This window comes from Phoca vitulina, unplaced genomic scaffold (genome assembly GCF_004348235.1).
Source record: "Phoca vitulina isolate PV1807 unplaced genomic scaffold, GSC_HSeal_1.0 scaffold22, whole genome shotgun sequence".
Taxonomy (NCBI): domain Eukaryota; kingdom Metazoa; phylum Chordata; class Mammalia; order Carnivora; family Phocidae; genus Phoca; species Phoca vitulina.
The window spans coordinates 38847835-38873366 of NW_022589725.1; the positions used below are offsets into that span (position 1 = coordinate 38847835).

General features: G+C 46.6%; 2 protein-coding genes across 2 annotated transcripts in view; both read right to left on the reverse strand.

Moving 5' to 3' along the window:
* Nucleotides 1-4094: 4094 nt before the first annotated feature.
* The window catches only part of RFX8 (RFX family member 8, lacking RFX DNA binding domain), a 62568-nt gene continuing 41130 nt past the window's right edge, over nucleotides 4095-25532 (reverse strand). The window contains exons 8-15 of the mRNA XM_032420101.1: nucleotides 22418-22531; nucleotides 21463-21613; nucleotides 18783-18841; nucleotides 17189-17345; nucleotides 14947-15041; nucleotides 11937-12051; nucleotides 9102-9418; nucleotides 4095-4502 (exon numbers count right to left, since the gene is read on the reverse strand). Coding sequence (XP_032275992.1) covers nucleotides 4326-4502; nucleotides 9102-9418; nucleotides 11937-12051; nucleotides 14947-15041; nucleotides 17189-17345; nucleotides 18783-18841; nucleotides 21463-21613; nucleotides 22418-22531 — 1185 coding nt within the window. The 3' untranslated portion in view covers nucleotides 4095-4325. The remainder of the gene's footprint in view (nucleotides 4503-9101; nucleotides 9419-11936; nucleotides 12052-14946; nucleotides 15042-17188; nucleotides 17346-18782; nucleotides 18842-21462; nucleotides 21614-22417; nucleotides 22532-25532) is intronic.
* On the reverse strand, nucleotides 24297-25387 carry LOC116642039 (phosphate carrier protein, mitochondrial-like). Its single transcript, XM_032420103.1, is given in 2 exon segments — nucleotides 24297-24553; nucleotides 24556-25387. Coding segments are annotated over 2 exon segments (1089 nt in total).

Genomic DNA, 25532 nt, shown 5'->3' on the forward strand with positions numbered 1-25532 from the left:
ATCAAAACCACAATGAGATACCACCTCACACCCACTTGGATGCCTATGATCAAAAAGGCAAGTGATAGATATTGGTGAAAATGTGGAACCGTTACCCATTTCTGATGGGAATATAAAATGGTGCAGTCACTTTGGAAAATAGTTTGGGTGTTCTTGAAAATGTTAAACATAGAGTTAGCATATGAACCAGCAATTTCATTCGTAGGTATATATACCCAAGATAAATGAAAACATATGTCCACACAAAAACTTGTACACCAATGTTTGTAGAGGCCTTATTCAAATGGAAATGACATTATTTATGTTTCCATTCAGGGAAAACAACCTAAATATCTATCAAATGATGAATGGATAAATGAAATGTGGTTTATCCATACAATAGAATACCATTTGTCAATAAAAGGAGTGGTTGCTAGGGGCTGGGAGAAAGGGAGAAGAGTGAGTGACAGCTTTCTCCCTGAGCTGATACACACAGCAACCTTCTTTGAAACCTCCTGGATGTGGAGCGGGGGTGGGGTGGAGAGGGCAGAGGCGCATTTACTTCTGACTCACCCTTACCTGGAGTGTATAACCCTTCGGATGTTCCAATTTGTGAGGTCTGCTATTTGACTCCCTACCCTGGGTGGGTTCTGGTATTCGGCTACTGCTCTCTTCACCCTAAGAGGTCATCAGACCTGAAGTTCAAAGTTATGTAGATTGGAAAAAGTAGACTTGGTGCTTGGCTTATCCCACTAAAGTCCACTTTCTCTTAGATTTTGATCTGGAGATTTTTTTTTTTTTTTCCTATCTAGTCAGCTTTTTGATGCTTTTAAGAAGACGTTTTCTATTTTTCCCAATACAGATAGTAGTTTTCACCTGATAAATTCATTCAAATAAACAAGCTTGCTATATTTCTGAAACCGATAATTGATTTTAAATCCCTTAATAATTTTAAATTCATGGCCATTAACTTCAAGAAGCCACTGGGGCTGCCTGGTAGTGCTACTCAACAACTCTGATTCATTGTCCCACCCTTCTAGAAGATTCTCACAATTTCTTTTTTCCTACTTTCTTCAGCTCTCTTTTTCAAATTACACCTTCTGAAGGAGACCTTGCTGGCGAACCCTATAAGTAACACCTGCCTCCCCATCACTATCTCCCTTATTGCATGTTATTTTTAGTATTATACTTAGTAATAGCAATCACTACCTAAGATATCAGACTTCTGTTGATTAGTTAAGTGTTATTCTTCTACCAGGAATATAAACTCCAGAGGAGCAGGAATTTGCCTGTTTAGTTCCATGATGATCCCTGATGCTTAAAGAGTACTTGATAAAAGAATATACATGACAAATATTTAATTTCGGAACACATCGCCATACATTTTAGATCAAATATCTGTGTTTGCAAGATCTGTCTGCTGCCAGAATGTTAGTGGGCTTCCAGTTTAACATCATCGTGGGTGCAATTTTATGTTCCAAGATCTATGTGCTATTTGATGTGCTTCTCTTTTTGCAAGCACCATATTGACACTAGTGATGGGCCCTGGGAAGATTTCTGTTTGTACACGGTCTCATTAGTATTTCTATTTCAGATGACTGTTCCAGAAAATACTATTGCCTCCATGGCAGATGGCTGAGTGAGCCCAGCTGAGGTTCACGAGGTCCAGCCCAGATCAGCATAACCGTCCAAGCAACCTGAGGACCGGTGAGGAAAAATACACATAGTGTGGCTGTTTTAAGCCATTAAGGATTAGTTTGTCATGCCCAAATTGTGAAGTGATAGATGGTGCAAGCAGAAAACAATCTTTGCCATTCGCTCTGTGAATTATTTCTGGCTCTTGGATAAAAACCCAAGTTTGGGGAAGGGGCCAGAGGGAGCTCCTATTTATGCTCATGTTCTTGTTCACATCATAGACCACCAGGTCACTTTCGATCATAAGACCTGTTACGACTTCAAATCCACTTCTTTATGGCATAAGTGAAGCTGTCTTGATCTAAGGGTGACTTGGTTTACATTTGGGTGGCCATATCAAAAGGATGCCCCAAAGCTGCTGCGCTCAGTGCTTATAGATAGGAAACCCTTAATACTAAACACTTGCAAAGACTTACCAAGAGTGTTCCGTCTGGACAAGGCTACTCTTTGGTGATCTAAAGAGCTCTTTGAAGACCTTGGACATTAGCTCCTGCTGTGGCAAGGCTACTCATTGCTGGGGAGCCTCTTCCCCGCCAACACCAGCACCTCGGCTCTGCTAGCATGGTGCTCTAGCAACAAGACACTTTCAATCTGGGCTGGCCGCTGGACGTCGGCTCTTGGGTGGCTCAGCCGACTCTTCTGAGAACCAACTGGTGGAAACGTACCCCTCAATTAAATTTGGACTTTCTTTCTTTCATCTCCCTTTTGCCTGGGACAGTAATGTAATTAATCTATCGCTGGTTTGGAGTATGTTCTTTCTTTATTGGCTCATGAAGAGACATTATCCTGGATGCGACTGGCTTGTGACATATCATTATTATAAATTATAATTCCCACAGTGAAATTTCGTTAAATAAATTATTGGCAAAGACAATCTCAGTCTCTGAGCATAATTTGCCGTGAATGAAACAGGAACCATCTCTATTGAGTAATTAGAATGTCCGATCCAATGTAATAATCCAAATGTCAAACTTTATTAAGGATAAAAGCGGTCTTCTCTCTCCTGGCTGAGAACTGTGTTGGGTCTTGAGGCCTGAGGTGAGGGAGGAGGATGTGGTTAGATTCTTGGTCTCCTTGCTCGGCCTCCTGCCTCAGCTCATCAGGGAGGTGGATTGAGTGGGAAAAACAAAGATGTATATGGCAGGCGCAGTCCCATTTCCACATCGGTGCTCGTTGGCCTCGGAGGCTTTCTAGCCTGGCTCACTGTCTCTTGAAATCTTGAAATCTTCTTAGCCATTCTCCCACCAGGAACCTCCAACACAATCCCCATTACGTGTGCAATGCCTTCTATTTTCATAAAGCAGAAAAGTAAATCAAATCATAAGCTTTATGACACATTTTCACAAGGTGAATGCACTTGTATGGCCACCCCCCCAGCCAAGAACTGGAAACACTATGAGGGCCCCAATAGCCCCTTCTGCTCCTCTTTCTTACTACCCACCCTCATCCCCTACCCTAACTTCTAACCCCAGAGACAAACAATTCAGACTGTTGCCTTTGATAAACCTGGTTGGCTTTTTCAAGGACGTTATGTCCTCTGCTACTCAGCTAATCAGTTTACCCCCAAATATGCAAACAAAATTCACTGTTCCCAGACTGATACATCTTGGTACTACCTTTGTTCCTTGACGCAGTCTCCCAACCCTCTACTTATGTGCGAGCAAACAAAGGATATGCAAGGTCACTGAACAGTGAGCAAAGGAATATCTCTGAGTTAGTCTTTGACAAACAACTCCTCCCAGAGAGCTTAAGTAATGACGTAATATATTAAGTGTAGGGGGAGAGGGCCTTGAAAAATGATTACTTCTTTAACTATAAAGATGAATAATTCTTAATGAATCTAGAGACAGAGTTCTTAATGTTTCTTTAAAATTTCCAAGCGTTTAGGGAAATTTAATTCATTTCTTAAATAACATGAGATCAATAAAATATTCTCTATTATCTCCACTTATGCCAGAAATCATGTTAAGCATGAATTGTTAAATTTCTTTTAAATATTATAATCAGTTACATAAAAATTGATCTGGTTTAATGAGGCTCTATTCTTAGTTTCAACATTTCTTAGGATTTTGCAACAAAGAGAGGAATAAAAAGTGATTCAAAGCAGGATATCATCATTTGTTGCAGACACTGTTGGGTTCAAAATTCGACCTCACTTTGGAATGTTCTTAATGGACCAATGTGTAAGCTAAACAGGTGGTATCAAATTGCATTTTGTCTGTTCCTCACTGTCTGAGGGGATCTTTCTGCAAATTCTCTTTCAATCAAGGCACTACCAAGGGGAAGAAAAATGTTACCATTGGCCTTCTACTCCTGGTATCAGTTTGTATTCTTCAAACTTTATCTTTCTCTAGAGATCTATCTATTTCTCTACTCCCAACAAGATTTCTCAAATTTCTCTTCTGTTAAGTTCCCAATAAACACACCTGAAAAGCCCCGAAGAAAAGCAACAGAGGCAAAAATTATTCTCCAAATCAGTTTATATGATTCATCAAAACTAACTCCTTGAAATACATATAAACACAATACATACAATGCTACCTCTATTATGTACATAAAATCTTCTTTCCTACCAATACAAAAGCTTTAGCATTTAATATATTTTTAAGAGTGAAAATCTGTGTTTTCTTATGTCCTATTCAAATAAATAATCATATATTGCATTGCTTTCCCTGAAAAAAAATATTTTCAGAGCTTTGGGGTATATCTGATACGTGAATTACAAATTTTTGTCCATCTTTTAGGGTTACAAGGGCTTCTTGTCCCACAGGAAGGCTGAGTTTGACCGTGCTTTCCGTGGCCTTGTCCTCCAATAATACCTGGATGAGCTGCAAGGGGGAAATGTTTAAAAGACAAAGATAGAAAAAAAAGTTATTCCCTGTTGCGGGACCCACCATTTATATTCTACCATGACCTCGCCCCACCCTTGGACCTCAACTGGAAGCTTCTGCATTTGTTCCTACTACGGGATATCCTAATTTCTTTGAGGAATGCTCGGGGCCTGATGAGGACTTCAGGGAAGGAATCTCAACCCTGGGATGGTGCAAGAGAGAGGGGCCATGGGGGGTGAGGCGGGTGGGCTCTCTTTAGGAAAAGGAATGGGCCTGCGGTTGTTTGTGAGGAGCTGAGATCAAACCAACACTCTTCCATTAAAGACACGGGAGAGTGTGGATCCGTTGTGAAAATCAAGAAGGAACCTGTGAAATGTTTAAGGGGCTCCTATGTGGCTGCAATGCTCATCGCTTTGGCTGACTTCCAGATGGATACCAGTCCCTGCATTCTTAGCTCAAATTCCCACATAGACCCTCCCTCCACCATCCATCAAATATACCAATAGATAAGGGGCGGGGGGGGGGGGCATGAAAACAGTCATTGGTTAAATTAACACTCAGTTGGGTAGTAATAGATTTGAGAGATTCACAGATTCTAGTGTTAACTTAGTGCCCACTCTTGGATAAGCCATCTAACTTGCCTGAGCAAGGCTTCCTATCAGAGAAACCAGGATACTAGGCCTTCCTTCCCTTAGCTCTGATGGTACTGGGAAGATTAGCAATTCCTCGGACATGAATACTTTCAAACTGATAGAGACGTATTTTCTTGGGTCTGGTTTCATTGATAACCCCCTCCACCCCCATAAGGAATATATTTTACAAAGATGTACACAAAACAACTTCAAACGCAAGGTTAGTGAAAGTATTTCTCACGCTTTCTCCCTAAATTTGACAATAACCATCACCACCCAATGAGAGGATGTTTTTCTTCTCTCTCAAAAAAATCGTCTTTACCTTTGTCCTATAGCTAAAGAGTCCCTTGTTTTTAAATATTTTTGCCATGCTTTAATCCTTGAGTACATGCCCTAAAGTGAAAAATGTGTGGTATGCTTTTATTTATTTATTTATTTATTTTTTATTTCTAAATATTTTTTTAAGTGATCTCTACACCCAATGTGGGGCTCAGACTCACAAGCCCAAGATCAAGAGTCACGTGCTCTACCAACTCAGCCAGCCAGGCGCCCCCATGTGGTATGTTTTTAAAAAGAATATTCCTTATTTAATATCTGTGATTTTTTACTTTATTCTTAAACACTCCTGGGCACCTTCCTATCGTGAATGTTGCTGGAGTGTAGAAGAGTGACAGATGGATACGGCAGTCCAGAATACTGACTCTGGATGTTATCATAGGTGCAGGGTAACACTAAATTGTTCAAAGAACGAGGAAGCCACAGATGTGCCGCTGAATGGGGTGGTTAACTCGTGGCAGATGAATGCAGATGGGACACCGAGGGTGTGCTTTTTTGTTGATGAGGAGTGCAAATGCTGAATAATGAATGCAATAAAAATTAGATGAGCATAACTTTTTGGTGTTAGAGCGTTTAAGTCATTATAGCTAATTCAGCAGGCATGCACAGACAGAAGCAGGTTTAATTAATCTCTAATGCATATTACCTTGGGTTATCTGACATTCATCTGCCTGTATTGCTTTATTATGTAGTTCAATTAAGTATTTAATGTCTTTCTCCATTGTTTCCACCAATTAAATATAAGTCAAACCCCACTGCAATAAACTTTGGAGTTGCTAGGGGATTGGGTGGAGTGTCGTGGAAAGGCGCTCAGATTAAGTTTTTTGGAGAAATAATAATGATGACTAATGATTATGGGTTCTTACTCTGTTCCAAGAATTTTGCAATGATTGACTTATTTAAACTTTATAACAGCCCTATGGAATTAGATATTATTATTCCCATTTTGTAGATAAGGAAGCTGAGGAACAGATAAATTAAGCAACCTGCCCAATGTTCTCAGCTAAGAAGTGGAAGATGGGGCATTTGAACCCAGAAAGTTATGTACTACAATTGCCCACTTACATTCCCAAGTCATCAGACTTGAAGGTATTTTTAATTTATTCCCAAGTCACTGCTTTTGGAATTAGAGTACATGGTAGCATCTTCTGGGGAGAGAGAGGGTGCTAGGAAGGGACAGTTTTGCAAGGAGAGCTACAGAGGTTTGAATCCCTGCTCTGTCAATTACTAGTGAGGTGACCTTGGGAACATTACTCCACCCCTCATGAGCCTCAGTTATGCTATCTGTGAAATGGGGGCAATGATGGTACATCTCATTGGGTTGCTGAAACGATGCATTTAAATGCCCAGCACAAGGAGCTGACAGTGTCTGCTCTCCACCAGCTTCTAACTGTGGCCAAAGAAGTAAAAGTTTACTCCCGGTTACCTTGGTGACTAAGGGGCATGTCAAATTGTCTACAGTCCTAGCTCTCTCCCCAGCCAGTGAGTGGAGAGATGTACACACTTGGAGCTGAGCATCCAGCACAATTGCTTGTCCTGTTAGGGTTCCATAGAATGCTCCAGAGTGTACTCAGGGGGGCTTCCTACTGGCCAGCCCTTTCTGGACCCTGTTGCCAGGACAGGGTACATCGTCCAGAGGGTCAGGGTGCAGGGAGAGACATTCCACTGGGCACAGCCTGGCCAGCTGGGTCTAACTGGGCCTTCTCTCTACCCAAAGCCCTGAAATACCAACTCGTGAGTGATGCCCTAATTGTCCCCAGCTGTTGTTTTCCTAAGGCGGCCCAGCTCTCCTGCCCCTGCCATGGGGTCCCTGATTTGAGGCCAGTATGTCACTATATCCCTATTTCATGCCTATTTGTCATGTCTGCTTCACAGATACACTCTCAGAGGAGGTGAGTTTCTTATTTATAGACACACGTCTGAATCTACTCTACCAACCATATCAAAGGCAGCTAGATATATGAACTTACTATTGCAAGGTAAGAAAACAAAAACCAAAGACAGAGAATTTGTAAACCTGAGAGGCATCTCTTTTGCTCCTGCTCATATTATTTTTGTCTAGTAGGTTGTTCCATCCAAGTAGTGTTCAATAACAGGGTTCTCTGGGGGGTGCCTGGGTGGCTCAGTTGGTTAAGCATCAGACTCTGGGTTTCAGCTCAGGTCATGATCTTAGGGTCCTGGGACTGAGCCCCGTGTCGAGCTCCCCGCTCAGCAGGGAGTCTACTTGTGGATTCTCTCCTTCTCCCTCTGCCCCTCCCCCTAATCACACTCTCTCCCTAAAAATAGATAAATAAATCTTTATATAAAAAAAATTAACAGGGTTCTCTGAACTCTGGAGTACTTGGAATGACGGTTTGTTCAGCAAGGAAAGGTCCCTTGGAGGTTGTGGTTATTGTGAGGACAGTAGGGTATGGACAGTTTCAAGCTGTGACTCATTTCCATGATCAAGACCACTGTTAACTCAGGTGAAGGGCAAGGCCTCTGCCTGGGTCTCCTACTCAACTCAACTCCTCATCTCAAAAGAGGAAGGAACTTGAGAGTGCGAAAGAAATACTATGCAAAGTGGCTAAACTTCCAAACATGTATAGAAATTTTAGAAATTAATACTAAGGCAATTTTTTTTTTTTTTTTTACACCAGGTACCCCCGCTTCCTCGGTCAACAGAGGAGTTGCAGTTGCTTGTTTCATCAGTTTGGCTCCACTTTCTGGCACTCAGAGAGGGCCCCCTCTCTGACCTCTGCAACCTGTGTCCTATTCTCCTTGGGGCATGGATCACCCTCCTCTGATCTCGTGTTGTGGGAGAAGAATGGACTGGAGATCAGGCAGGCCAGGACTCTAATCTCTGTTCCACTGTTTACTTGCTGTGTGACTTTGTGCAAGTCACTTAGCTTCTCTGAGCCTTAGTTACTTCAGCCATGGCATGAAAATGGTAAGAGCAGATACTCTGCAGGATTGTATGGCTTTGAGATAATGCATATAAACGGTGTATAGTAGGTGTTAGATAAATAGCAATTCTTTTTTTTTTTTTTTTTTTTGAGGTGGGGGAAAGAGGCAGAGAGAATCTTTTTTTTTAAAGGAGGGAAGGGCAGAGAGAGAGACAGAGAGAGAGAATCTTAAGCAGGCTCCATGCCCGGTGTGGAACCGGACATGGGGCTCGATCTCACAACCCTGAGATCAGGGCCTGAGCTGAAATCAAGAGTTGGCCACTTAACCAACTGAGCCACCCAGGCGCCCCAGCAGTTCTCAATTTTATATCTTTCAGGATGCACCCCAATTCCATCTTTTCAAAATCCAAAATACCAGAGGTGCTGTCAGTGCTTCTCTCTTAGTCTAGTTAGCTCAGTCAGTCTAACCACCTGGTAAGCTGTGGGAAGGCAAGACCCAGGCCATCCAAATATTCCACACCTCTGAGTGTGCCAGGTACCTATCTATGCACCACGAACCTGAGCCAACCAGTGATCAACAGATAAGCTACTATAACCACCTCTGGCAAAATCTCCCAAAGCAAAGACGGATCTAGAACCGTGTATCGTCATTTGGACAAAGTGATCTTTATGGGTTTCCTAACCATGTGATAGTTCTCAGTCCTTTGCAAAGACTACAGAAGCTGGGGCCCCTGTGTCTGTACCTTATTGCCCGTGTCACTGTCCACCAGGAAGCCCAGGACCCTGAGAACCACACTGCTCACACCCATGGGACATCGGCTCTGGCCCATGTGTTTCAGGGTCACCCAGTGTGGATCCACACTTGGGCTTTCATACTCCTGAGATGGTGAAGAATCTGGAGGGTGGAAATATGCCTGGTCTGGCTGGACAAGAGACTGATCATCTGGTAGCATTTCCTTGAGATGTCCCCCGTCGTCGTCCTCCTCTTCCTCTTCTATGCATGACTGAAGTAGATGAGTCACAAATTCCAAAAGCAGCAAATGGAACAGATGCCAAGAGCCTACATTGAAATAACAACCCCAAATGAATAATTAGATAGACAGATGGACAGATAAACCGATCACTATGGAATTACCAACTTTTCTGGGGCTTTTAACTTCTGTGTACTGGGGCCTTCTCACTCCTATAGCAGATCCTGGGGGGTCCTGGGCAGGCATTCCGTACCCGTGAACCCCAGCAAGGTGGCTTTTGGGACAGAAAGCACAGACAGCTAAATAGCCTGAGCCATGAGAGGGAACTTAAAGCCCATCTAGTGTGAGGTGGGAGAAAAGCAAATCCTACAGAGAAAGAGGTGCCGTTCCCAGAGCTGGAGAATGTGCCCCTCAGCCCCCTATGGTTGGCACATGGGGCAGTTAAGGGATAGGCTGGGAGGAGACGTGGAGGCAGAGTATGGATGGGAGCCAGCTGCCAATCAGAGGCTGGAAATGTAGCACCTGCAGGCCAGGCATCAGGGAGATCATGAAGGGGAGACAGGAGGGCATGTGACTCAGCTGAACGCTCCAAATCCCAAGGTCTTTGGTGTTCCAGGAAAGAAGGATAATTAATGTTCAGCTGAAAAGCAGGGCAGTGTTGAGGGGAGGGGGATCTGGCTTATTGCTATCGTTAAAAGATACTTTTTTTTTCTAAAAATTTTATTTATTTATTTGACAGAGAGAGACACAGTGAGAGAGGGAACACAAGCAGGTGGAGCGGGAGAGGGAGAAGCAGGCTTCCCACTGAGCAGGGAGCCCGATGTGGGGCTCGATCCCAGGACCCCGGGATCATGACCTGAGCCGAAGGCAGACACCCAATAACTGAGCTGCCCAGGTGCCCCAAAAGATACTTTTTTAATGAAGGTAAAACCACGGCTCTCTACAGATATAAAATGAACATGTGTCAAAGATCTCATGTAAGTCATTTATTAAAGAGGAAGTTCGTAAAATGTTGCCAACTTGTTCAAAGGAGAATTCCAAGCACTGAGCGTGTATAGACAGTAAAGATGCCCCACAGATCTGTCCTCAGGGCAGTAATCAATAGCATCCACCTGACACAATTAGTTTGCATTTCCCCGGGGGAGAATCATTTGCATTATTATTGATACAATTTAGAGAGTTGTAAAATAACTCAAATACATGAAAGCTGAAGATAACTCAGAAGGGTGTGCTGAACCTTCTGCCTATTTCAAAGCCTTTTGTCCATTTCCAGCAAACTTTTGTCCATTTCAAAGCCTTACGCAATGTTTGTTTTTCCGTGATGGATCCCAGTGAGACAGGATGGCCTGACCTGGTCTGGAATAAGCTTGACCAGCAACCCCTGGCCCATTTAACCACGTGAAGAGGAAAAACCAGTGTAAATACTTTTTGGGACATCATACGGAGGTCCAAAGAGGGTGTGTGGGTAGGGGGCAATAGCTTCAGGGCTGGGTTTCTTATCAGGAGCTCAGCACATGAGCTCCGCTCCCTCACTTTGCTCTGGGAGAGCATTAGCATAAAGCAGAGTCATTTTGGACTTCACTAAAGGGGAGAGTCTCATTACCAGTGGGTGTCACCTCCATGGATGACAGGTGACAGCAGCCACCCTCGAAAGAGTTCCAGAGTGTTGGTAAAACTGGTCTACGATAAAGCTTGTCTTCTCTTCCTCGTTTCACCTGCCCACCGTGAGGGCATCTGGCAGCTCTCTGGAGCAGGGATTCTTCACCCAGATTGGTGTGCAAGCTCACAGGGGAGGAGACTGTCTTTTCACTGCTGTTACGCCCAGTGCCCGGGAAGGTGCCTGGGACTTTGTAGGGACACAATAACTATCCACTGGAATGAATGATCCTCTCCATGGGGCTCAGTGGTGAACTTCCCTTCCTACAGTTCCCCTATGCTGCATCTTTGCCACAGATGGGACAGACGTGACCCTTCCTGACAGAGAAAGACCACCTATTTGAGCAGATAGTTTGCAATGGATGCTACTTCACTCTTTCCACTATCTGCATACAATGGTGACTGGATCAATCATTAGTCCTGAAATTTAAACTTGGGTGCCCCAAAGAACCCATTTGTTCTCCATCTCAGTTGGCTCCCTGGGTGCTTTTCTAAAAACACCCAAGTACACAATTCAAAAACAAGGGGAGGCCTCTTATGCATCCAACCATGATGGAATGGGAAAGGGAAGCTTGGTTTGACTGTTTGATGGACTATCATGGTTGCCATTAAAACACAATTATTATGGCTTTCTAGGTCTGTGTTGTATTTTACAAAAAAGGTGAAAAGAGGGGCGCCTGAGTGGCTCAGTTGGTTGAACATCTGCCTTTGGCTCAGGTCATGATCCTGGGGTCCTGGGATAGAGTCCCTCGTCGGGCTCCCTGCTCAGCGGGCAGCCTGCTTCTCCCTCTGCCTCTGCCTCTGCCTCTCCCCCTGCTCGTGTTCCTGCTGTCTCTCTCCCTCTCACAAAAATAAATAAATATTTTTTAAAAAAGGTGAAAAGAAGGTGACTGGATTCTATGCTGTAATAACATTTTAAAACACCAAAATGTTTTGTGTTCTCTGACTTACCGAAACTATCTCTGTGGCAGAGAGTCATGGCTTTGCTCACGGCGGTGAGAAGGAAATTCCATCTTAGCTGGAAGCTGGCGGCCAATCTGATAAACTCTTCTTTGCTTCTGCTGGACTATTACATTTTTGTGAGGAAAAAAAAATGCTGGGGTTTGTGACAAAGTCCGGAAGATCACAAGCGCATGGCTGCCACGCACAGACGCCAAGTGGCCGGGCGAGAACAGGAAGAAGAAACGACGAGGCAGAGGCACACTGGCCTATTTGTGGTCCCCTGGCATCTCCTGTGGAGATGAGTCTAGGGCAGAACCTTTTGAGGTTGGTGGAGAGAAGGAAAGAGCTGGGAAACTGGCCTACGTTTTTTGTTTTGATCCCACACAGTTTTTCGAAAGCGGTCATTTGTGAAGCACCACAGGGGACTGGCGTGGGCAGCCTCGCTGGGCCCACCTGGCTGTCGCCCCTGAGAGAGCTGCTGGCCGCTCTATGCCTGCCCAGTCCAAGCACGTGCAAAAGCAGCTAATGAAGGTAACCGCGCTGATTCTGGAAAGCACAAAGCTGGCCACTGCGCCATGTGCATGACCTGAGGCCTGGAAGGTTCCACCTGGGCAGCCAGCGGACAGCCTGAGTAGCATTAAACTGGGTACCGGTGAGATGCCTCCACGTGCAGGCTGCGAAACTCCATCTAGACCGAGAGTCGCCTTGGGGATCCTATGAATCTCATGGGCATGTGTTGGAATGAACACCCCTGAAGCCCTCCTAAGCCTCATCGTGTATGTGGGCCACACATGGGGTGCGACCGCAAGTCTCTGAGGAGGAGATGTTGAGCCTGGCTAGAAATGAGGGAATAATACCCTTTTTCATCTCTGCTGCTCCTTCCTCTGCACACTGTGAGTGCCCTGGGCTCTGGGAGGTGGTGAACCCCATCCAGGAGCGGCATCCTCCCCCCGTGGGCTCCTGGCCCCTGGCCTGGTACTTCTGACCACCTAACACAGGGCTCCCAGGAGGAGCCCCGCTCAACAGACACCAGGATACTTCTGAAAAGCATGGAGAGAAGTAGCCCTGGGTGACCAGCACTCTGCACAAACGTTGAAACGTAAACCCTGAGCGCTGTGGCCACCCATGTGGCACTTTAGGCCCCTGTGTCCAGAAGCTGCTGCTGGGCCCGAACCGCTGAGAACTGGGAGAGCGAGCATGTGACCCAGCGGATCGGTTTCTTCTGCGAGCGCGCTGCCAGACGCCAGCCACTGAAGCCGTTAGTCACCTCCCACATGCCTCAGGGCTTACATTTCCACAGTCTGAGTATTTTATTGACAATAGTCTGGTTTTTTTATCAGCCAAGCTGTTGTACAAAAACAAGCCCTTCAAAGGCATGGTTACAAAAATACCATTTTTCTAACATGCCTCATTTGTGAAGGCTGAAGATATGGGGGTGGGAGTCTTGGGAAATACAGAGTGTTACATGGTCTAAAACACGGTGAGCCTCTTGGGCTGCTTCGAGGCAGGATTGGTATTACTGGTCTCAGGGGACTCATCTTGGTTCAAGTCAGGGGTGGAGTGAAAACCCAAAACAAGGAACAGAAGCTTGAAAGCTTCTACGGGTGAAGCTATCAAACGAATACATGTCTCCACAGCAACGCAACCCTAGACACGCTTACCACTGTTACAAACAGGCTTTGCCAAAGCCCAACGAGGAGAAAGAAAAGCCATACGGAATCTGGAACGATTATCACCCAGAGGCAAAGAATGGAAACAGACCCCTGCCAAGCGTTGGAACTGACTTTCAAGCTCCTTCCTGAAAAGTTTCCTGGTTCATCTCTGAGGTGTGTCACCCTACTGCAGCCTGCAGTCTTAGGTATTACCTGTGCCCTTTTCTCTTTGATGGGGCGGACAGGCATACAGACAAGAACACGTGGGGCAAGAAGGGGGAGAGAAAGAAATGTGACTGGAGGCTTAACAGAAAGCCCAAAGTCAAGTTTCTGGCCCAGGCCCTCCAAGTCTTTGCTCTCTGCTCCAGAGACATCTACTTCTTCCGTAAATGGCCCTCCATTTTTCCATATGCTCATTCTGCTCTTGCTAGTTTCGTGTGGACATTGTTCCTTTTCTTAGTTTGCTTTAATCCTATTCACCTTCTACATCTTGTTTAAATCCCACCTCCCTCATCAAGGCCCTTCCTAACTGCCTCAACCTTCAGAGGACAATGTCTCAAGTCAGCGCAGCCCTGGGCTGCCTCGTTTGGGTCTAGGTTTTAATGCATAGCCCCCAGCTCCTCGCCCACCACCCTCGATGGGCCACTGGGCAGGCTTTCTCTGACAGTACTCTTAGCTCTTACGGTGATGCTGCCAAGGCAGAGGATGAGGACAACAAAGCCAAAGTAACGCCCTAGTCAAGTAACACCCAAGTTTCAAGTCGATCAGAAGGACCAAACCCATCTGTATCTAAAACAATGCATCTTTGATTTTGTGAAATCAAGCTTAACACTTGGATGGTTCTGCAAAATACCTAGACCAGCACTATTCTCCCTAAATAGACTGTTCTCCCTCTTCCTCCTAGACATTCTTGCTTGGTGCACACATACACTCATCCATGCTCATGGGCTTGCACATGCTCACCCACCCTCACCCACATTCACCTACATACCCATGTTCACTCCACACTCATGCTCACTTGCACACACACTCACCCACGCTCACCCACACATATGCTCATCCACCATCACCCCCACTCACCTGCACATACATGCTCACTTGCACACACACCTGAGACCACACATGCTCACCCAACCACACATGCTCACCCACAAACACACACCTGTACGTGCCAGCCTCTGATTCCTGCCTTGTTACAGGAGGGAGTGAGACACCACTTCCCTATCTTTAACACCCACACCAGCCTTGACACATTTCTGGCCAGAGAAAACTCTTTCATTGCACCAGGTCATGGGCACTGGTGCTAAAATGTAGCTAGAATGATCGACAACCCCTTCTTCCCTTTAAAAAAAATAATTGTTTTCTACCTGGAAGACAAATGTTTGGAGATTTGAAGACAGACAATTCAGGAATATGCTGAGATCTGTGGATGTCCCCAGCAAAGAAATCAAACTGCTTAAACCTGTAAACAAAAGAAGCAAAACGATTGTGAGCAAAGTAGCAGGATTTTACTGTAGGTATTTGTATACTAGGTGACCTAGGGGACAACACTGGACCCGGAGTTCAAAGGCATTTCCTGGGGCCTCACACTCCTTTTGAACACAAAGGATGAATTCTAAAGCTGGATTTGTCACCTCTGCGGTCAACTAGTTCAGAGTTACATGGTCTTGCCTCTTAGGAACCACGTCTGTCACTTGTTGAAATGGAAAAAAAATATTTTGAAATAATAACTACACCTTGTAATTATACAGAACCCAGCTACAGATGAGCTCATTGCATGATACAGACATGAGCTCACCTACCCTTGCCGTTTTCACAAAAGGGGTAGTTTATTAATGTCCTTTAAACCCATGGTGGACATCAAAGCCGATGAGGGATGTGGCTTGCCTGGGGCTATAAACTCAGTTAGTACAGACCTGAAGGGTGGGGCCCAAGCATGTGTGACATCAGGACTGGGTCCTCACCTGCACAGGCAGCACTGAGCAAAGAACAGCCTTGGGCTCGCCCACCTTTTGGAATGTGGCTATGTACCAAGCAGAGTTTAGAAACCCGAGTATGTTGCCATGGCCCTGACTGAGGCTTGGCCAAGTCTCATCTGGAGGATCCTCCAGGGACACCTCAAGCATTTATCTGCTAGGCGTCAGCAGTGGTGACCAGAACTGCCTCCCTGCTGGCTCTGTGCCCTCCTGGAAGTCCTATTCACAAGAATGCCAGTAGGAGCACACAGGACTACTGGGCAGGCTTCTGGGGGAGAGGCCTCATGCCCTCCTAGGGCTCCCTGGGCTCTGGCTGGGGGCAAGAGCAGGCTTTGGGCAATTACCTGGAGTTTGGGGGAGAGCCAGTAGCCTGGGAAGGGGACCTTTTGGGCTCCTACAAATGAGCACTGCTTGTCCATATCTCTGAAGTTTCCTAGGTTAAGGGTTTACCTTCTCATTACTGGTTTGGGACGGGAGGAGCTGGGATTTGGAACAGCCAGACAATAGGGGCAGGCGCGACCCGCCGACAAGTATGGACCTATTCATATATTTTAATAACTGGTACAATCCTACCAAAGTCGGCCCTACTTCCAGGTTAAAGAAAGAGGCCAGGATAATTTGTGGTGCATTTATGCACTACTGAATCCATGTATTCATCTAGTTATGAAGTATGCGGGTGCTACCATGTGCCAGCACCGTGTTGGGTGGACCAAGATGAATAAGCCACAGCTGACACTGGAAGAAGCCCACACGTTCTGGGGAGGCAGCCCTCAGCACAGCTAAGTGTATCAGGACAGGGCCAGGCTCATGGAGGATGAGGCTACTGGACCTTCCCGGGCCATCCTGGGGGAGTGTCTGGAACATGCATGAATGGAGCGTGGCTCCCATGGCCCCTCCTGGCAACTCTCCTACGAAGGCCTAGAGATTCGCCCGTAGTCTGGGAGAGGAGGTCATACACCTTCTGCAGCTCTCCTCCTGAAACAGCACCCAGGTTCTCCCTGCTGAGTGAGGACAGCTTCTTCTCTCACTACTCTCGCTTCCCGGAGATGGAACAATGCTGTCAGCCTGCTTGCCAAGCTCTTTGTGCAAGGGAGATTTTTCCCTTGAAAAATAGTTACAACTCTCAGATAGCAAAGGGCAGGAATATCCACATACTTACTATCACTTGTTTGGAAAGTAGTTTGGAAAGTTTGGTAAGAGCACATGGCTAAGCTTCACCTTATGAAAAATAACACTGGTGATGCTAACAATAGTGACACAGCGGAATCTGGCAAGGCAGGGAGCTAACTTAATGTGATTCGGACCGAGTTAGAAGAGACACTGTTGAATCCACATGTACAAGATCGATGTTTTTTTTCCAAAGGAGATACCCCGGGTTGATTTCCAGGAAGAAATACTGGGAAGCAACAACCACCCTCCTCTGTTCATTCATTCAACGAAAGTGTATTAGCACTGGTGACCTGGTGGACCCTTCCTCACCCCTGCAGGAAGAGATGTGCGAGCAGATAAATGATAGTATCAAAGAGTAAAGTAGGTTCTACCTCTACTAAGAATTCAGAAACTAGTGATGGCCGCGCCAGCCCCAAATATATCCCAAATGCCCCAATAATGCAAGGTGCAGAAGGAAGATTACATTTCATCTCCGCGTGTGTCTCCAGGTCAGTGGCACTACTTGGGTTACTTGGCAGGGCTTTCTTAGACATGTCCAAAGCGCCTCGACTGATGATGGCCTGTAGATCTGACTTCAAAACGCTGACTCTCCTGTTATTTTTCAACACCATTCTCATAGTCTAAAGATAATGGAGAAGCATAATAACTTCATTAAATCTTGTCCTTTTACTTTTGCCTAATTCCCCTCTCCAAATGACTAAGATTTTTTTTTTTTTTGAGGAGAAAGAGAGGTGGATGTGGGTATTACCCACTAAAACCGAATCCTACATGACAATTGAAATGTTCAAATTGCATGCATTCTAGGACGGCCTTTCTGAAAATCACCATTCGGAGTGCTTCTGCTCAGAGGCAGATATGGTCAGGGCTCCCGGGGCTCTGTGGCTCTTCCTGTCCCTGATTCTTATTCTCTGCACCCCACTCCATGAGCCTGAACTACTCAGAGAGGAGCATGGTGGTTGTGCGAGAACATTGCTCCACAGACGCCAGGTCCAGAGGGGTGCTGCAGGCACCAGATGCTGTCTCTGTCCTTCCCCTGGGCCATGAATTCAGCCGCCGGGAGCTGACTTCCAATCCAATCCCCTCCATTTCTGGAGCCCCGGGGCTGAGCAGGGGGTCATCCTCAACACCAGCCTCAGGAGCAGGCCCTGCAGCCACCTCCTCCACCTGACGGGGGAAGAGCCTGAGGGCACCTGGGATGTTGAGTAAACTTTCCCCCAGCCATCGTGTTCAGAAAGAGAAGATTCAGAGCAGGGTGGCTCTAGAACCCGAGCTTGCCGCTTGGGCTGGCCATCATCAGTTGACCCGATCAGGAATGAGAAAGTGCTGGAGAACTGGATGGGCTGTGAGCACATAGGCAGGAAACAACCCCAGGAAACGTGAAGTCGAGAGAGAGTTTTGTGCTGGAAGGACAGAGATGGCGAAGCGGAGGGGCCCAGCCATGCTCCTCCCGAGCTGGGACTGATTTGGAACAGAGCCGCAGTCCCAATCTGGTGTCCACAGGATTCCAGAACAGATTCCTGAGGGGCCCACACACTGGCATTATAGAATCTTTCTTTCAGCCCTTCTCTGCCTTCCTCTAACACTGAAGCTACATAAACAACCCAGGAGGGAGAAGGTCAGAGCTGAGAAACCTGGCAGACTGGACACACAGAGTCCATGGGGCCATGCACCGGGTGATGGGCTCCGTCTATCTGTTCTAGACTCTGCCATGATGCCCTTTCACCTCTGACACTGGCTGGCCCTGGTCAGCACTTATGTGGGTTCTTCCTCTCGAACTTTAGAACACTGACCTGCTTGTTCTGCTTTTTCTCCTGCAGGGAGAACCTTTCTGAGCAGGGAAGAAGTGGGGTGGGCTTCTAGCTGAGAGTTTTGGGCACACTACACCTTCCCAGTTAGTGGCCAACAAGGTCCTCCTGTCTGCCCTCTGCCCTCTAAGGGGATGGACATGGCCTCCCTACAAAGGGAGCTACCGCCTGCTCTTAGGACATACTTGCAGCTTTCACTTTTTGCTTCAGGAGACTACTTTGTTCCCTACCGTCCTGTTGGCTGAAACCTACCTTTGCCATGTTGGAAAGGTATGTCTTCCTTCTTAGTCTTTTGACAAACACAGTAACTTCTGTTAAGAACAAAACATATGGCCATTATTAACACTGTAGCTTCAAGTTTTTTTAAAATAAATATTTCTATTTATTTATTTGACAGAGAGAGAGAGAGAGAGAACGCACAAGCAGGGGGAGGGGCAGAGAGAGAGGGAGAAGCAGACTCCCCACTGAGCAGGGAGCCCGATGCGGGCCTTGATCCCAGGACCCTGGGATCATGACCTGAGCCAAAGGCAGATGCTTAACTGACTGAGCCACCCAGGTGTCCCTGTAGCTTCAAGTTCTTCTGTACGCAGTGGGGAAGAGGACGCACAGCATGGACATGAGGCCCACGCATTTGCCTAGGAAGGTACAGCTGCCTAAACTGCCCTCCACACAGGGAGGCCTCCACGCATCCTGGTCTTCCCACCGCCCACTGGCCCTTTCCCAAATGGCTAGGAGATACTGGCAGGGACCACTTGACTAAAACCATCCCCCCCGCCCCCGTGCCAGAATGTGATATACTCCCAGCATCTGACGTGCCTGCTCAAAGGAGTTTAGGACTTCCCCCAACTTTGTCATCTCTACAGTGCTCTCCTCAACAACTGACCCAAGGAGGGGCATCTGGGTGGCTCAGTCAGTTGAGCGTCCGACTCTTGATTTCAGCCCAGGTCAGGATCTCAGGGTCCTGGGATCGAGCCCCGCACTGGACTCCGTGCTCAATGGGGAGATGGCTTCAGGATTTTCTCTCTCCTTCTGTTCCTCCCCCCATGCTCACTTGCTCTCTCTCAAATAAATAAATAAATCTTTAAAAAAGAAAAGTGACCCAAGAAAAGGAAAGGGTAAAAAGAGGAAACATAAAAGGAGGGCGTGCATGTATTCATCTGACAAATATTTATGAGGGACACTAGTGCAGTGTTTGCTCCATAATGTGTGCTGGGTGTTCACCGGATTGTTGGACAAAGGAGGGCAGCCTCCACCTGCTAGGGGCTCACCGGCTGAGCATGGGTCACCAGACAGATGTGCAGACGCCTTCCCCACAGCAGGGTAAGTGCCCCGGGCAGTGTGAGAGCCACCTGGGGAAGAATGAAGGAAGGGGTGTGGGGGGGTGCAGAGGGGAGGGAGGGGCCTGCTTGGAAGAAGGTGTCAGGTGTGGCTTCATTTAGAATGTGCAAGTTAGGAGTTAGGGAGGGGTGAGGGCTTGGCGGGGGAGGGAGGTGGGGGGTGGGGACGGGGCTGGCAGTCTAGGCAGAGACAGGAGCAGGAATAAGGACCTTTCTGGAGACAACCTGTCTTGTGTTGCTGGGGAGCACCAGTGGGGGGATTCCCCCAGGGGTTGGGGACAAGGATGAGGCCAGAGGCCAAGCTGTAAATGACTCTGCATAGTGAGTGAAGGCCTGTGGACCGTCCAGGCAGCAGGGACCGTGGAAGGTTTTAATGGGTCAGATCACTGTGTAGAACCATCACTAGGGGCAGAGGGACATGTGACCGAGGGGGTGAGGCTGGAGGCAGGATAACCAACTAGAAAGCTCTGAAGTAGCCTCAGGGAGGGACGGAGGGAGACTGGGCTTAAGTGGCAAAGTCTCCTCACTTCATGGACCCTCTGCCACAGCAAGTTCCAGACCTCACATTCCCTGCAGCACCCTCTTTCTGCTGATTCTTGGCTGGCAGTCTCTGGCCCATGGTCCCTGCCCAGCCATGGGAACATGTCCATGTGGGTCACACGGGATCAAGATTCCCAGTGTGAGTACTGAACACAGCAAGGGGTGCAGGGCTGGTGGGTTAAAATTAGAGCTGGTCCTGTTCTGGGGCCAGTCTGAGAAGACAGCAAACAGTGTGCAAAGAAAGCATGACTCAGCCCTGAGCAAGCTGGCCCAGGAAGAGGAGGGCCCGGGTGGGGAGGGCGCTGGAGGCAGCTATAGGCAGTGGTGGAAAACCTCACAGAGGCAGGAGGGGGAAAAGAGGTATTTCCAGGACCATAAAGCATGTCCCGCACACGCGGGTGAGTGTTGGCATTTTAAGCCACTGTAGGCCTTGAGCAGACAAGCAGCCTGGGGGAAGTAGTCTTCAGAGACTACCACCTGGCAGCAGAATGGAAGGGAACATGTTCTAGAAAGTCAATGGGGAGACCAAGACCACAAAAGTGTGAATGCCCCAGTGGCCCAAGAGGTGTGAAAGTTAAGGACATGGGAGGAATTTCTAAGGAGGGAGCGATATCCTTGGAAGCCTTGCTGGGAGGCCACACAGAGCACGAAGAGGCAGAAGAATATTGGGCCACCTAGCCCAAGGACTGTAGGCTGCCCTCAGAGGGCTGGTTTGAGAAGGCACACATTAGCCACCAGCTGGATGCACTGTGGCTTCTCCCCTGCCTGGACCATAGTCAGCGGCACCTTTTCTGCACCTCTAACCCCGTGGGCCTGTCAGAAGTCCATGTTAGGATTTATAAGGGGCAATCGATGAAAGGGTGTGGATGGATCAGCACAAGGACCCAACATTGCACTAAAGAAAATGCCAGCAGATCCAAACTGGTCAGGCCTTGCGGGCTGCAGTTTAGTGCAGGAGAAGAGTTACCCACCAGCTGAGATGTCCTGCCTCAGTGTGAAAGTTAGATCCTTCATCTACTCTCACAGAATTCATTTTTTTTTCCATTGAAACCTACCTTTGAGTTTAGAGATCTGTACAAGGGCTGGAAAACCTTCCAATGCATTAAGTAGCCACAGCTTAAACTTCTTGCTGAATAACCGGACAGACTTCAGGTACTGGATAGAAACATCTTCCAAAAAGTCATGAAGGAGAACATCCTCAATTCCCTACAACGGAATTGTCGAGAGGTGATGACTGCAGGCCAGGGTAGGCGTCCTCTAGTTCTAAGTGGCCATGTTCAGCCGTGCCACAAACTCAGACAGAAAGCTACCACGCAGCCCTCGCCACTGCTCAATGTGTGGGGTGTGTGGCCAGAATGGGATTTTTTTCAAAGATCTTAAAATACTGATAATTGTTCCAAAAATTTTGAGAAACACTATTTCAGCCAATAGTAGATGTGATCAAACCCAACTACATAAGGGCTGAACCCAGCCTCCAGTTTTCAACCTTTGTGTTAAACATTTCGAGGTACTAGATTGTTTCCTAAAAAATAATAAAGTAAGAGGTAAAGGTTCATGACCAGCTTCAGGAGAAGCACAGAAATTATATATAACTGATCCCCAAATAACAATAATCACTCTGGAGATCGAACATTTAAAAAAAGCAATGAGAAAACCCAGCATTTCTGTATATTCCAAAGCAATTATTCCAATTACTCATTTTAAAGACTTCTTTGTTGAAGTTACCAAAGAAAGAACTTTGACTCAGTGCAGGGCTCACTAATCACTGGAACCATACTTCACCAGGTGTACTGGCTTTTTCTTTCCATGAGGTAACTCTCACTGAATTTAAAAAAAGAAGCTGAGTTTTAGGGAAAGATTAAAAGGCTCCATCAACACCACGATTTACTCCTTAGAGGGCCTGAAGTCCATGGAGTCTGCAGAACAGGAGGGCTGCAGTCCTAACCCCAGCATCTGGTATTAGTTTCTGGAAAGGACACAACCCAGCAAGGCAAGCAAATGTCTTCCTACCTTGTACAGCTGCACATCGTAGCATTTAAAGAGCTGGCACACATCGGGCAATGTCATAAGCAGGGCTGTGTCTTGCTGCAGAGATTTCCAGAAGGAAGTGAGCAAGTCCTCCACCTGATGAGGGAACAGAACATACCTCCCAAAATTCATTTTGTGCCTGGTGAGACTGATCCCCCATTATATACTTAATCAGCCCCAAATGATAATGGGATGAATTTTAGTCCAGTTAATGTATAGCTCAGCCTATCAGCTTTTCCAAGCTGTGTTTTAGAAGTGTTCTTTCCAGCAACCCATCAGTGAGCCACTAGCCAGTTGGATGGGATGATGTAGAATGGCATTTTCATGAAGTTTTCTGGAATGAAGGCTGTTTCTGACCACAAGGGGGCTCCTGTTGATTTGTAATAGGATGAGGATCTGGCCACAGGGCACAGACCACAGTTCAGAACAAATGTTCATTGACTGACTGACTCCCTCAATTATTTGTCAGCTCAGAAGGACGTGTAACAGTATGTAATCAAAGAGACCTCCTTGATAAGTTAGAATTCACCCAAGGACTATGTGAGCCAAAGGGCACCGGTATCATTCTCCATGGAGCCTTCTTTAAAGACTTCTGTAGATACCTTTTGTTGTGGAACAAAATGGCAGCTTCCTTACTTTTCTTTATGTTTGCCCATGTTGACTCTTCAGACTCTATTACTGAACCAGGTGGCCAATCTGAGATGTCAACTAATAAAGACCCTTGCCTTTTTAGGATTTTTGCAGGCTCAAATATTTTGCAGCGTTGAAATCCTGACACAAGGACCTGCCGATGACTCTAGGCAAAGAGCTATTCCTGTATACAGGCTGTCAAGGAAGTTACAGCCAACTCTCAAAGTACCTGATGATGAGCCTGTGATTTGAAATCCAGTTATCAGGGCATTAATTCTAGAGAAGACATCTCCAAAGAGACTCATAGATATTGAACAAAAAATGCAATAGTGGGATGAATAGGATTATTTAATCTTTTTACTGTCAGATTGGTAACTTTGGAGCATGGCTTTTGGGGTTGGTGGGTCTGAATGAGGTAGCAACCATGGGCTCATCTCTGCTAACTCCCTCACCACCCTTGTCCAAAGTCATCCAATCCTGTTGCATCTGCTTCAGAAATATTTCTCCAATTTGCCCATCTTTCTCTCTGATGTCATTGTCACTGTTCTAGACTTGACCCCTCCCCTCACTTCTCACCTTGACTATGACAAAACCTCCTCATTGCCATCTGCTCCAATAATCTTGCATCACTGCTCCCCCACCACCTTCTCAATCAATCAGAATTCTTCACAGGACATGAGGCCCTTTCTAGGACCAGACTACTTTCCCACATCCCCTCTGGTTCTCTCCTTCAGAGATATTTATATCTAGTCATAGTGACTCTTCCGTCATGTCATGCTTGAGAACATCTTGCTGCTCTTACCTACACCATTAGTTCTACCTGGAACTCCTTTCCTACTGCACTTTTGAGTGTATCTGAACCTCTGCTTTTCCACTGCAATCAATAGCATCATGGCTTCCCCTTGGGAGACTATCCAGCCATCTTTTTTACTCTTTCTCCCGGCACCCAGAACAATCTAATCAAGCTGCCATTCTAGAACTTGCCATATTGTATCGTATTTATTGGCTTATATTGCTCCTTTTAGTACCAGATTGTAAGCTTCTTTTTTTTTTCGTGAGTAGTTGGGTTTATTTCAACAGTGGATTTGAAACCCTTGCCTTAGGCAAGAGACTACAGTAATTATACCAGGAATAGACAATTTCCTACACTGTCAAATATATAAAAATTCCTCTTGCACTTTCCTCAACACTGATCAACAAGTAGATTCAGTCCACATTTGCTTTGATCATTCTACTGAGTTAACCCAAGCTGCTTCTTCAGAGACTCTGGCATTTCAGGTGGAGGAGGGCGAGGGAGCCTGAAGTAGATCTTCACAGAGTCATAGATGAACCACTGTAGTGCAGTCAGGGTGCCAATCATGATGATACGGGCAAAGAGTCCCTTCCACACACCTTTAAATCCAAGTCTCTGAAGAACTTGAGAAGCACTGCTACCTTTCTCCTTATTCAACACAGATAGCACGGAATCAGCAGGGTGAGAAACAATTGACAGAAGACTCCAGCTATGTGACCTGCCACAAATGTTACAACCAGTTGCTCTGCCTTTGAACATTCACTTTGGGGCTTAGGAGCCACAAACTTGTAAAATGCTTCAATGATATGTTCAAAGCAGGCAAATTTCATCATGGTGTATGGTATCTGTCTCATCCAGAGAGGGGCAACTCCCTTGTAGAATGCTTTTAAGCCTTCTTCCTTATACATTTTGGGAGCTGCATCCCTCAAAGTGTTGGCATAACCTGGCTGGGTTTGAATTTGAACCTTAGCAGCTTCCATAGGAGCCAGGGCAATGTCAGCAAAGAATTCAGCACTGGCAGAAGCAGCCAAATATAGTGATGTGTGCCAGAGATAGGCATTCTCCTCCTCAAGCATGTTGCTATACAAGACTTTGAAAACTTCATAAAAGCCAAACTTGCAGAGCCCCTGCATAGAGTAGCCAATGAAAGTCGGAGCCCATCCTTTAGCCAAACCACGAACACCACCCTCTTTAAGTGTAACTGAGAATCCATTAAATATGCCCTTGTACTTCTGGGGGTCCACCCGCATAGGGCATTTCCCTAAATCCAGAGGAAGGACAGCAGTGTGTGTCAGACCACAACTTAAGACTCCACCAAAGCCACACAGTGCATAAAACTTCATGGAGCCATATTCGCAGCTGTATTCTTCCACAGCAGCTGCTGCCAGATTGCAGGAGCGGGAACGGTGGGGCGGGCCCGGGGGACCTGCGGGGCTGCTGCGGGGGCCCGTGAGGCCATCGTGTACCAGCTGTAGGTGCGGCGGGTTGAAGGGGTTCGCCTGCACCAGATGCGCCACGGACGAGAACATCTTCTTCCTAAGATGGCGAACACACAACCGCTCCCTCGAAAAGGCTGCGGCTCACAGAGGCCGAACATCCTCCCAAACCCTTAGATCTGTGCCCTTCAGGCAGATTATAAGCTTCGTAAGCCTTATGGAGAATACCTTCCTAGTT